A 13831-nucleotide genomic window follows, 5' to 3' on the forward strand; every position below is an offset into this window, starting at 1 on the left:
AGGGTGGTGAAACACTGGAACGGGTTGCCCAGAGAGGTAGTGGAGGCCCCATCCCTGGGAACATTCAAGGCCAGGTTGGACGGGGCTGCGAGCAACCTGATCTGGTTAGCGGTGTCCCTGCTCCCTGCAGGGGGGTTGGACTAGGTGACCTCTGGGGGTCCCTTCCAACCCAAACCATTCTATGATTCAATGATTCCCGGAGCAAAGCGGAGGAGGATGACTGTAGATCCTGAAGCTGTTCGGGCCGTAGGCTGGGTTCGTGGGACTCGGAAGATACATCTCCAGTTGCTGAAACTGATTTGGTTCCTTTGAGGCTGCCGTTATGATACAACAGCTTTTCCATCTAGCTGAGCTATCAATCGCTTTGAGACCCTACACTTCCATCCCCTGCCCTGTGTAGGTAGTTCTGTGCTTCTGACCTTAACTATTGAGGGGAACCAGATTACTGATAAGAGCAGCCCTTAAAACCTCACCCTTTGTTACTGCTATGGAGTTAGAAGGGGACATTACTTGGGCAGATCCTGAAACTTAACAGACTCTTCTGCCAGTTAATACCCTGTACTGGTGCAAGTGTTTTGAGCTCTTCCTAGTGGTAAGACATGGCAGCTGTCGGATCCATCTTCTGTAACACGTGCGTGAATATCTGAGGATTGATTTCCTCATGGCCCGCTTTTGCAGTCCACAAAAAGCTCTGGTACCCCAGTCCTGGTTTAAGCTGCAATATCTAAGCTTATGGGTTTCACACCTATGTAACAAGATAACATAGGATGCACTGAGCACTACATAATTACAAAACAATTTTCCATCCCTTTATTCCTAGCGGGAAGAAAAGAGGAATGGGAAGCTTCCTTGTCATAGCAATGTTTTGGCTTCCTTACAGCCTCCTCAACTCCCAGTCCAGTTGAGTGAGGGTCTGTCCTCTCTGCCTGCCCAGGAGGCAAGAGGCCCAGGGGTCCTGGAGAGCCACCATCAGCAGGCTGTGGAACAGGGTAGTTCCCTGTGCCGCGAGGGAGTGGTCTGACAGTGCCTGTTTTAACATGGCTATTATTTTCTGCTTAGATTCTCCAAGTATTATGGATATTTCAATAACCTCGGAACCAGAAGAGAAAAAACCAAACGTTAATAACGTGCCAGACTATATCAACGATATCCATACATACCTTAGGGAAATGGAGGTGAGCTGCTGTCTCTTCTTGTTTGCACACAGCTTGTGGGGGGAGAAACTGGGGGTTGAGAAATGTGTCTAAACACTAGTTACTACTACAGTGACTAAGTAAAGCTTGCTAGAAATAGAGAAATAAGACGCTGTGAACACAAGACCCGTTTCTTGTGATAAAGTTGGTTGTTGCCACATACCGAACAGAAGCTGGAAAACAAGACTGCAGAAATATAACTTACTGATCCTAGACTTACCGTTGTTTACCTCTGATCTGTTTCAGCTGTGGTACATGGAGCTTAAACAGTTGCTTCCCTACCAGCACTTAGTCCAAACTCAATCTTATCTGTCATCTAAACCTACAGGTGAAATGCAAGCCTAAAATGGGTTACATGAAGAAGCAACCTGATATCACAAACAACATGCGGGCTATTCTTGTGGACTGGCTGGTGGAAGTTGGAGAAGAATACAAACTGCAGAACGAAACCCTGCACTTAGCTGTAAATTACATTGATAGGTTTCTTTCTTCAATGTCTGTTCTGAGAGGAAAACTTCAGCTTGTGGGTACTGCAGCTATGCTGCTTGCATCGTAAGTGAAACTGCTTAATTTAAAATTCTACCTGCTGGCCTCATACAGGTGGAAATCTTGTGGCTGTCGTGTTTCTGTTGCCTATAGCTAGACTGACTCAGGAGGGCTTCACGACAGAAGGAAAATTAGGAGTTGTCCACCTAAAAGCTTGACAGTTTGTGTGAAACTCTGCAAGCAAGGTTCTAGGATATATTTGTAGATTGCCCTAAGGTGAGGATTATTTCTAGCTGCAGCAGCAGAAGGCTTCCACACAGTATTTGAGGGAATATGCACACAAGGCGCGTTAAAGGAAAATTTTGCTTGCACCAATTATTAGTTTAGCGGGTTCTTCTGGAATTTCAGTAATTCTGAGGCAGGCCCAAACTGCTTAGTGCTAAAATGTCAGGCGGTTGTAGCTCTGTAATTTCAAATTCTGCCAATTCAAGAGCTACTGAACCAAGTCCAGCAAACTTGTTCGGTAACAGTGCCCAGGTTGGGATTTGAATTTGCATGCTGGCCTTCATTGAATGTTGCTGGTTGTCTGGTTTTCTAGTATTCAATTATTTGCTCATAACTGTTTCTCCTGGCAGAAAGTTTGAAGAGATCTACCCTCCTGAAGTGGCAGAGTTTGTCTACATCACAGATGACACCTATACCAAGAAGCAGGTTCTAAGGATGGAGCACTTAATTTTGAAGGTTTTGTCGTTCGACTTGGCAGCTCCAACAATCAACCAGTTTCTCACTCAGTATTTCCTGCATCAGCAGACAAATGCTAAAGTGGAGAGCCTATCAATGGTAAGCAAGAATCACTAGCTTGGCCCGTGTAACTAGAGAGTTCTGTTACTGTTAATGCACTTTACAAACTGTTTCCTAGTCCCAGTAGAAAAGACATGCTAAAGGATTCTTTGGTCCAGGCTTCCCTGCCTTCTCCTATTTTTAAATGTGTAGTCTCTCTGGGAAACTTCTGGAGAGTGTGTACGATATGCCATGTGCTCCTCCAGAAGTGGTGCCGCACCACCGGCAACTTAACGCTCCTGTTGCCATTTACTGTTTGAGGTACTCCATCCGAGACAGATAATCCATTCCTGTCGTAGGCTGGCACTTGGCCTGGCTCAAGTGTGCACGCTTACTCTGAGCAGGTAGAGACGGATGAACTTTAATTGGGATGTTTTTTCACTGCTAGATGTTTCCTTCTTTCTTACCTAAAACTGCCAGACCTACCCACCCACTTTGGCTAAAAAGGATTTTTGTTTTGGTTTTCCCCTCAACGAGCTCAAAAATCCAGAGGCTTCTGAATATAAGATGAGGTGTTGAAAACGCACAAGTTGGCAACGGTAGCTAACAGTAGATGCTAAAAGAGAAAGTAAGTGGAAACTAGTAAAAGCTGTTCCTCCAACTGATGGCAGGATTGGAAGCTTAAATTAGGGTTCCAGTGCAACTGTTAAATGTTCTTCTATTTCCTTTTAGAAGCAGATGATTCCCTTTCTCTCATTTCCCTTGCAGTACCTTGGGGAGCTGAGTTTAATCGATGCTGATCCTTACCTGAAATACTTGCCATCAGTTATTGCTGCTGCAGCATTTCATCTAGCAGGCTATACAATCACTGGACAAACTTGGGTATGTAGCACTAAAACCGGAGCCTTCACGTACCTGTATGCACCTTTAGCATATTCATAAGCAATCCTGAGTGCTGGGGCCTGGGCTGTACTCCTAGGCTGTTAATTAGGGATTGCTCCCTATGGTATTTGAAAAATGGTGGGGGAGGGCAGCACCTTTTCTTGGAAGAAAGAGGCATCCACTGATGCGCTTTGTTCTGATGATCCTCCTCAAAGCTGTAAGTGGCTTCCTTGTGAGGAGGAAGTGGGCGGTAAGAAAGCCTAAGCCCTGGAGGCAAGGAATACTTGTTTAGAATATGATAGTTTTCAGGATTACTGTAACTCTACACGAACTGCTAAAATCTGAGCAGTGACTATTGAACTACTTTGTGCTTGAGAAAATGAGGCTCTGCCAGCCTACTAGAACAAGAGTGGGTCATCAGCATAAGCAAACACAAACATTCCAATCTCCCTCTTCCTTTCTTTTTTCCCCTCAGCCTGAATCCCTGTGTAAAGTAACAGGCTACACCCTCGAAGACATCAAGCCTTGCCTCATGGACCTACACAAGACCTACCTCAAAGCAGCACAGCACACGCAACAGTCCATAAGGGAAAAGTACAAGAGTACGAAGTGAGTATCTGTAGAGATGTGCGATAGCTGGTGCATTATGCCCGAGTTGTCCTAGCACGGAACGGCTTAATGGGGTGGGGTGTATCTTGGGTCTTCAGTCAGACTCGACTAACCGCGTCTACCGTGTAAGTGAAATGGTGACAAGACTCCCCAGGTTTTTGCATAATGTTTTGTTGAGCAATACTTGGTGTTCACCACCAGGCCTGCTATCACTACCTGAACTGTCAGGTAGAAACTGGAGGAATTTTCTTGATGTTCCTACAGTTGGTAAGCAGGAGGTGGTACCTAATGCTCCTAAAAATCTGCGTCGGCGTGGCAGCTGAGAAGCCCCAAAATGTTTTCTGCCTTAAGAGGTGTGCTTCGCTGCAGTATGCGTGCTATTCTTTACGGCAGAGGGCACTTGAGCAAGATGACATCCTGCATCTTTTTCTCCCTCTCTAGGTACCATGGAGTATCGCTTATTGACCCACCAGAGACACTAAACTTATTGTAATAATCAAGAGACTGATCTTTTAAAGAGATGTATATTACAAGAAAATGATGTACAGTTTTAAACATGGTTCAAAATTCTAGATGTGATCACTCAGAATATTAATACAGGTTTTGATGAGCTTAATTATGAAGTTAGTTCTATGTGGTTTCAATGTAAATCTTTTGTACATGCAATCTTGTTAAAATATTTAGCTGGGTTTTTATAAAAATGTTCTCTTCGAGCACAAAATTAACCATGCAGACCAAGTGATGTCTGAGACTGCTTATCTAATGATAGACTAAACATTAATATTAGCAGTGCATTATTATAGTAGGGCTTTTTCTTCTTCCAAGTAAGAAGGACTTGGACTCCACAGCAGTATTTGTAGCATTTTTATACTGTCTAGTTTAAACTGAGAGTTAGTATAGATCCAAAATGTGGCTTCATGGCTGTAATACTGGAAGAAACTTCATAGCTATGAGGGGAACACCTTGCTGGAGTTGACTCTTGTGAGGCTTTTCAGAATGTGGCAGTTACTGGAAGCCTTGACTGCCAGATCTCCATCAGATTAAAGGCTGAACGCTCTGCTGCAGGGACTGAATGGCTAAAACTACCATACCACTTTGTGCTTCTCTCTTCCAGTACGTAGAAAATAGTCTTGCTAAGGGTATTTTCTAGTCGGAGCCTAAAACTGATACTAATTTGAAGCCATGGAGTTCCCAGTGATGTGTTAGATGGCAAAAGCCCATCGATATCTACTAAAAAAAAAAAAAAAGTCATCAGCCTGCTTACCTTGTACCTCTTTAGGGGTGGTGGAGGGATTAAACTGCAGGAGGGTGAGCTATTGCTCTGTGCCCTCAAGAGGAGGGAACGTCTTCTGGTGTGGATGGACTACGGGCAGAATGGTACAAATTCCGTGCATCCCTCTTGCTTGGAAAGGGCTTCTCTGCAGCATGCATCAAAAAAATTAGGCCAACTGGTCTTATTTTTCCTTAGTTCTAGAACTGTTACGCAAGCAAACCAGCACATCATCGGCATTAGATCAAGTGGCCCTGCCAGCCTGTGTAAATGGAGCGGTGCTGCTGTTCTTTGCATGTAAAGCAGCATGTGCATGGAAGTGGGTTTAATTAAGCCATTTCCAGGTTGGCTAATAAACAATTTTTTACATCTGATTGTTAGTGGTCTTGCCGATACCTTAAAACCACTGAGGGGTAGTGCCGCTGTCTTAAACTGGTGTTCATTTCTGAAGCTTTTTGGCCAGCACTGCCCTGCGAAAGCTGTGTCGCTTCAACTTGAAGTTGATTCAGTGCTGCCTGCTTATCTGGACACCCAGCAGGCAGCAGCATAAACTCTTTGCAGATGTTGAATAGCTGTTATGGTGGTGGCTATTTAAAATTTTTAAAAAGTCATCAGCCCCCTGTTAAGCTGACAAGCACATGTTACCGCGAGATGACTTGCATGTCTCTGCGCAGTAACAAAAAGCTTGCTGTTCTGCCCCTGCTCTGCAGTCTGAGCCCTTCAAGAGCCAACTGGGTCACAAAACTGACAGAGTCAAGACAAAAGGATGCACCAGAGGCTGCCTTTTTTGGCCAGTCTGAGCTTTTTAGGATGCCCTTTGACTTTTACACATTGTAATGTTTAATGAAGAACCGTGTTTCATTGGTGGTGTACCGTGTTCCCCAACAGCCTTTATTTAGCTTAATTTCAGTAGGTTGCCACTGGAAAACTAGAACTAGTTGGGGTAAAATGTATCATGTCTGGTGCTTAGTATTGGAAGTGCTCTACCCTTGCGGGAGAGGGAATCTGTGTATCCAGGAACATGTTTGCCCTAAGCTGCAACATCGGTTTGTGACCTTGGAAGGGCAACTCAAAATGCTGACTGGCAATTAGTCTTTGAAGACAATAGAGCACCGCGCTCTTCCTGAGAAACTGGGTTCTGCCTTCCCCTTCTTTCTTGTGGTGTATGCTGGAAATTTTCCAAGACCATTGAAAAATATGAACATTGCAAGAGGAGTAACTTAAAGGAAGCTTATGAATTGTTTTCCTCAGAAAGGAGCAAGGAGCAGTACTTAAGGACTACAGTGGCTTACAGCATTAATTTACTGCTTAATGAAATGTCTCCTTGCTCAATTTGTCAAGGGAAGCTGTTCTGTTACTGTTCCCATAGCACAGAGAAAATTTCTTCCTTGCTCCCTGAGCTTTCAACATACCAATAGGACTTCCTCTACAGCCTAAAAGAAAAAAAATAATAAATGTTTCCATCATGGGCTGGCATTTCTGCCCAGTATGACTATGTTCCTCCTTCCTCACTGACAGCTCCTGCTGCTGCAGTAAGTATCTTTTTCCATCTTCTCATTTTTCCAAAGTTAATATGGGATGATTCTAGCTCTTGCTACTAAGCTTTGAACAAAATATCCCAGGTGGCACTGTACTACCGTTTAACTTCTCCTACTCCTTTCAAAATGAAGCCTATGAGGTGTTAGGGGTAAAGAAGCAACAGCAGTGCAAAGAACACCTTTTTTCTGAGGTCACGTGGTACTGTGGAAGTAAGAAGAAACTGAATCTTCACTCATTCTGGTACTACCAACGGTGACTTTGGGTTGGAAGAACGGATACTCAGGAAACACTGGTTTAGCTCCTGCAGGGAAATGGGGCTTTGCTTGGCTGGGAGCAGGTTTTTTTTTTAACATTACATTCTAAACCTGATCTGGGGAATTTAATACCTGCAACAGTAACTTCTCTCCTGTTCATATTTTGTGAAATACTAAGGTCATATGTAAAATAGTCCTACTTTGCTCTTGTAAATACGTGCATGTTTCCCATTTGATTTGGTTTTCGAACAAAGCAGCTTGGTCAGGTATTTCAGAAACCTCCTTGTCTCCTTGCTTTGCCTGATTCTAAATTCAGAGCATAATTCTCTGAATATAGTTCAAGAAGCATTCCCCTCTGTTGCATGTAATATGTAATTAAACTTTTTAACAAACTCCAGTACAAGTTGCTTCTCTATGAAAATTTTGCAGAAGGTCTATGCCATTTTGTTAAGCACACGGATGGCTGTTGATTATTAGACAGAGCAGTTTCAGTGAAAGTTAAGATGTGGAGTGATGCCAGGGAGAAGGTCTCTGTCACAGCACACCATTTCCCCCCATGACGAACATTCCCAGTTATGCTTCCCAGATGCGGTAATAGCTACCTTAATTAAAAGCTTTTCCTGGCACAGAACTTGAGCCATAATTCCTTTCACTACCTGAACTCTGACTGCACATGGCTCACATGGGTAAGGGCAGAGGCTGTTCCATTAAGAAAACTGCATCTTACCTCTGTGTAACTAGATCAGTGCAAGGTGAAGTAGTGAGTTTGCTGCTGCAGTTGGATGCTAACCATGGAACTTCACTCACTTACATGCAAAAGTTTTTTTACTTAAAGCCACATTACAATAGTTTTATAAAATACACATAAAAGCAGAACCAGATATGGGGTGGGAGGAAATAAAACTATCTACAAAAATACGTTCAGTAATGACAGACCAAATGATGTATTGTACAGCATTTCTGAAGGATGATGCCTTTAATGAGCAGCTCTCTTCTTTTTTCTCCTTTTGTTAAATGCTTTCTTACTTGTATTTTCTGGTTTCGGGTTGGTCTGCGTTCTGTGAGCAAACAACATTTGTATCAAAAGAAATGTACCAAATAATAGTTTTATTTCAAAAGAACGCAGGCTGATCATAAGAGGGCAACCATCCACCACCATCCACCACGCTCGCTGCAAATTTCAGACTTGGTTTCTACAAACATACATGCAAAAACAAAGGTTTCTGTGGCTAGTGCAGGGATACAGCAATAAATCTCACTTCTTGGAGATAAAACTTAAGATTAGCTGTAGCGTAGCCTGTAGAATCTCTGCAGCATCTTTTAAGGAGCAGCCAATTCAAAGCCACTTTTATGCTCTCCCTCCCTTTGGAATGATGAAGGTCAGTCAAGTATCTATAACCATCTCAGACAGTTGCAGGCCAGCCAGAATGACTGACTGGCCTCCTAGGACAGGAGCAAACTAGCCTCAATTTAAACTTCCTTACTCTTGGCTATCTATGTAGTCCCCTCGATCAACCGAGACCTTTCTTGGCCTTGCCAAAATCCTGTGCTTCCTGAAAACACTCCTTATAAACTCCTTTCCCCTCTTAATTTCCTATGATGGTTACCTTGTTTTCTTTGGTAGTTCCTGTGGTTCCAGAATGACAACTTCTTCCTCTTCACTGTCGGACAGTACGATAGGTTCATCTAAAAAAAAAAAACCCGAAGAAACAAACCACAAATTGGTAGACAGTACGATAGGTTCATCTGAAAAAAAACCCGAAGAAACAAACCACAAATTGGTGATCAGTTTTGTACAAACCACCCCAGTAACTAATAACCCCAGCATTTTTAAAGAAACATTGAGTGCCTAGCGCTTAATTTGGTGCCCTCTCTATACTACAGAAATCAAGTTTTCTTTTGCAGAAAACAGAAGTGACCAGGTGAAGTGAAAGTAGCAAATGGGTGTAACTCTCAAGTGGAAAGCGGCTACAATGGATCTGCTTTCTTGCTAAGGACCTCTTTCACATTTTAACTCGACTGTCAATAAAGTGACATAAGCAAATCTGGTATCAAAAGAAGGAAATATTCACCCTTCTTAGTTTCCTTTGTCGTACTTGTATCCTCAATTTCCATTTTCTGACATTCAAAAGCAGTAGCCTCACTTTCGCCTTCCTCTTCCGCTGCTTCTTCCCTCTCCAATTCTTCAAGGTCTCCCCAGGAGTTCTCTATTCCCTCCCCAATTTGGGCCGTCCCAGGAGTGTGCAATATCGGTTTGGCAAAACTGAAGTAGTTAAGAAAAACCTTGGTGTTTGCTGGTAAACCCTTTGTATTCTGAGAGCAAACCAGCTGGTTTTTTTAAGCTGTACCTTGACTCCCCAGAGGAGAACACACGTAAAGGGGAGTTGGGAGAGAGTATGTCTTCTCCAGCTACTGTAACAGCCTGTCACTTCAGACCTCAGTTTTGCGCATTATGCTAGGAATTAAGTTACCTCAAAGCAGCTAGAAAGAAAACCAATGTAATGTTGGCGTTTCCTCTGAAGGCTATAAAGCCACCTAAGCTGTGAGGAACCTCAGATGTGTGTTTAGCTTCTCGTAGTGCTAATGCAGGGGACGGGAAGCCTGGCTTTCCCCTGAATAACACAGCAGAAAAGATACACTTCTGAAGGAGGGTCAGCTTTAGTGATGATTTCTTCTGCTTGCTCTTCCACATTGTTGGTATCGACAGCAGCGCTTTCCATTTTGAAGGCAGTGATCTTTTGATTCGGTATAGATTCTGCAAAGCCGAACTTCCCGCCTTCTTTCCTACTCATTCAGTGACAGACATTATTTCAGGATGTTTCACACTTCAAAATGCTTTCTCAAGTTCAAATATACTTGCTATTTAAAACAAATACAAGTGAAACCAATTTGCTGTTCAAACTACAGGTTGATATTACTTTTTAGTAGGTTTCTTAAAAATACCCATTTCCCTTCCTTCCCAAAACACTCACCTAACTTTCTGGTCGTTCTCCAAAGCTTTTTGAATTAGTTCTGTTATTTCTGCAACCTTAACAGCTGTTATTTTACTGCATCTCAGAACCTGTTTGTTACACATACAAAAAGAGTCTACGATCACGAAAGGAAGATGTTTTTAACAAAAACCAGAGGACATCATAGGAGTCACTTAAAATAAAACACAGCATCTTAGTATGAGGGACTTGGTACACTAAGAGTTGATGCAAAAGGTTAATACCAACAGCTTCTAGCTACTCATGAGAGTGCAGTCTGAATGAATTTACAGCCTAATCCCAGGTTAAAAAAAGAACGCGCATCTGGCCAAACAATGTGCCATTTCTACCTCTCTCCTTCAGCACGATGCACAGCACTACACTTTTCTGCTACGGCTAAAAACACATAATCTTTCTGAATTAAATCAGACAGGTAATTGATTTCTTAGCTTCTGAATGTCAAGGGTATTTCAGGATCGAGATTACAGCACAGGAACTAGTTTATATACGTGAGAAAGACTGGTCAAGGCAAAGATTTACCTGATCCTTTACTAGCATAATCCCTCCGCTGGACTGGATGGTACAGATTTCACGGTGTTTATTCATGGCAATTACCAGGAGGCCGTCCATTACGCATTCCTCGCGTTCACTTGGATCCACCAATAAATAGGTCCTAGAATCAAGTTTTTAAATATAAGGCAACAGTAAAAATTTGAGGTGAGTTACCACCCTTATAACAATTAAACAAAGGAATTGGTTTATGTATTAGCAATTATGGGTATACTCCCCCCCAAAAGTTTTTCCACATCATCTGTGGAAAGCTGCTCATTAGTTACACTGTGCAGAACACGTAAGTGTCTCCCCATGGCACTTCACTTCAGAAAACATGTTTTAAGAAATTGACTTAATATAAGTATTTTTTAGGACTCTTCTATATTTACAATCAATTCTGCAGAATTGAGGATAAGCTGTTTCTGTCAAAAGACAAAAATCTTACCCTTGCTGGAAGAAGGCAAAACTGACACAAATAGGCATGTGGTGGATACTCAAGGGGACTGGATCACGTTCCTCAGGAGAGTACTTTGAAAAGAATTGGCCCAGAAGACAATTATTTACAAAACAGATTTAATTTTAAAATTACATACCATACAAAGATATTTAAAGAAATAAAAAAAACAAAGGAAAAAAGACTAATAAATGCTTAGTCATTTGAACATTAAAAAAATGCCTTTTACTCCTCTTGTGCAGTTCTTACTGGTTACTACCTACAGTGGTAAATATAGGACATTCATAAGTGTTACTGCTTGATTTGGTTGAAATACTGTAAAATACTTATCTTTTATAATTACTATTCCCATAAATGGAGGTTGATAAAATTCTGTATTCAGCAGGCTTCCCTCTTATCCTTTCACATTTTGAATAACAACACATCTATCCCTAAAACTTAAGTTTCTCGGAGTTTTATCTGCTTATGCAAACATTTAATTCTCCCTTTTGGACAGAAAGAACGAGATACCTGCGATGCCACAACATTTACTATGATCCAGTACAACTTACCACAGTTACTTCCTCTCCTTGCACAGACACATCTGGTCTGCGAAAATGACAGAGCGCTACAATTCCGGCTATGCTAGCAGCATCAATAATGTTTCCATCATGATTTAACAGGTGCAGGTCCAGACGAATTTGCCAAACCTGAGAAAAAGCATACAAAACCACTTGGTAACTTGTGACACGATTCTACAGAAGTTACTGTTTTTCCAAACAATTTCGTTTTTTGAAACATAACAAGAACCAGCATATATTCTTCAAGTCTTTGCTTAAGAAGATGACAGATCTTGATATATTCCAAGATACCCAGTGCACTGGATTTTAGCCCTGGTTAATTATGACAAAACACATAACATCTAAGTACAATTTAAACTTTATTCTGCAGAGAAATGTTTCAATGTGCAGGATCCCAACTACTTCAGAAAGCCTACATAAATACCTGAAGTTAAAAATACCTGTGAAGTCAGATGTGGGGATCCTTAGATTAACCTAAAATCAGAACCTCTAGTTTCCAAAACAAGCCAGGGACCATCTTAAAAATAGACTAAACGTACCCTTTAGTTTAAAACCACTTGAAATGAGTAGTTCTTCGTACCTTTTCACCAGCAACAACACAGAGAGATTCAGTGTCTATACATTTGGAATTTCTCAAGCATCGTTCTATGAGCCTGTTCAGTTTCACCAGTAACTCGGATTGCCTGTTAAAACAAAATCAACCCAAACTGAATACGACTGGGCTATATACTTATACGTATCATAACAGTGGCTCTTATGTCATCCTTCATCAGTCTTTTTAAGAAAGCTACATACCTGCCAGGCTCAAAACCAGGTGCAGCCATTGGTGAGAGCTCAAGATTAAAGAAAAGGATCCCTTCTGTAGGCCGGTTTGGTTTGGGGGGAACAAGTTCACATGAGACTTGTGCAAGAACCCTGCAAAGGTAAAGAACCACTAAGTTGGGGAATTTAGCAGGAAAATACTCCGACCAGGAGAAGCAAAATGCATACTTTGAAAAAGCACACGTTTAGGCTTTTAGTTTGTATTTCCCACTCCCGACACTTTCTCATTCAATGACTGTCATAGCTATTTATACTATGGTCAACAACTGAGAGAATAAAATGTAGAAATTAGTAGGTTCTCTCTCTTAGGATTAAAAATAAGACTCAGGCACATGAGAACCTGTAACAAAATGTTTATGCAAGTGGATACATTCCACTTTTCCACGTACAGCAAAGGGCTGTTTGATTTGTGGAAGAACGCAAGACATAATGCAAGATCAGGGGTGAAAAACCATAACCATTTTGTCTTTTATAAATTACTTGTGACCGACAGTCAGCACGGAAACCCCAGCCCTTCCCGCTTCTCTACGGCCCTGTCCCTCAACTGCCATGACCTTTAGGCTTCAGCCCTGTGTTTACTGGGACCTCAGCAGCCTGACAGCCAACGCCACGCATTCCGTTTGCTTCTGTGGGTTGAGAACCACAATGCTTTACAACTGTGGCGGTGTGCTCCCCTCTCGTTTGACTCCCCCTCCTTTGACCTCTTTCAAGTGATAACCACCCGTGGCGGTGGTGACAGATGTGTCTGGTCCTGAAGGATGCACCCACTGGATGTGGGGAGAGACAGATAACAATACAATAGCCAAGAGCTATTGTGGAATGCGCCCACCTAAGCACAGTGGTCAGGATGCAAATATGACTATGAGCCAATTATCTTACCCCCATCAATAGTGAGCAGGCCAAGAGCCCTTGGAGCTCTCCCAGGATCTCCCCTTGGGCAGGGACATCTCTCAAGGTTACTCCTCGAGGTTGAGAGATTCCTTACCACAACAGATTCTCGGTAAGTGGCTCACAGCATGCTAAATTTGAAATCTTAGCTAAGTGACATAAAGGATTAATTGCACATATATAATCCTTTAGACATAAACCATTGACCAAGTCTGGGACTAGGATTGGATCCAGACACACCTAGACTCCTCTCTGAGGGAGTTTAGAAAGCAAGGGGATCTTTTCTGAACCTCAGGACTCAACAGCAGGGTCTCCCTGACAGTTTTGTCTGACCTCGTCCTCTGTGCAGTAAATAACAAAGTGCACCTTGCCATCGAATCTTATAAACTATTGTCACATTTATCACTGAACTTTGTTAACCCACCCTTTCACACCAATAAACCACATTATTTTTGCCTCCCCCTCACTCCATCCGCGACAACAACTCGGCCGAGGCCCCCAGGCGCTCCGCTCCCCGCGGCGCCCACCGAGGCCCCCCGCCCCTACCTGGTCCTCCCCAGCTCCACGCTGCAG

At 42.5% G+C, this 13831-nt stretch overlaps 2 protein-coding genes across 3 annotated transcripts; one reads left to right on the forward strand and one right to left on the reverse strand.

Moving 5' to 3' along the window:
* The first annotated feature begins 857 nt into the window (after positions 1 to 857).
* On the forward strand, positions 858 to 7779 carry CCNA2 (cyclin A2). Its single transcript, XM_035897594.1, has 6 exons — positions 858 to 1175; positions 1522 to 1745; positions 2315 to 2519; positions 3228 to 3341; positions 3817 to 3950; positions 4392 to 7779. Exons 1-6 carry the CDS (start codon positions 1038 to 1040, stop codon positions 4441 to 4443), a joined length of 867 nt encoding a protein of 288 aa, XP_035753487.1. The 5' UTR covers positions 858 to 1037; the 3' UTR covers positions 4444 to 7779.
* On the reverse strand, positions 1122 to 13825 carry EXOSC9 (exosome component 9). 2 transcript variants are annotated; one of them, XM_009642244.2, is made up of 11 exons: positions 13805 to 13825; positions 12344 to 12463; positions 12129 to 12231; positions 11540 to 11677; positions 10980 to 11062; positions 10523 to 10655; positions 9986 to 10074; positions 9651 to 9797; positions 9086 to 9276; positions 8621 to 8699; positions 7897 to 8071 (listed from the first exon to the last, which is right to left on the reverse strand). In XM_009642244.2, the coding sequence occupies exons 2-11, from the start codon at positions 12370 to 12372 to the stop codon at positions 7990 to 7992; spliced, it is 1074 nt and encodes a 357-aa protein (XP_009640539.1). In that variant the 5' UTR covers positions 12373 to 12463; positions 13805 to 13825; the 3' UTR covers positions 7897 to 7989. The 2 variants fall into 2 exon arrangements, with proteins under 2 accessions (XP_035753486.1, XP_009640539.1); XM_035897593.1 differs by lacking the exons at positions 7897 to 8071; positions 13805 to 13825 and adding an exon at positions 1122 to 1208 and having other exon boundaries at positions 12344 to 12457.
* Positions 13826 to 13831: the final 6 nt, after the last annotated feature.

This window comes from Egretta garzetta, unplaced genomic scaffold (genome assembly GCF_000687185.1).
Source record: "Egretta garzetta isolate BGI_Z169 unplaced genomic scaffold, ASM68718v1 scaffold467, whole genome shotgun sequence".
In the NCBI taxonomy this organism is placed as follows: domain Eukaryota; kingdom Metazoa; phylum Chordata; class Aves; order Pelecaniformes; family Ardeidae; genus Egretta; species Egretta garzetta.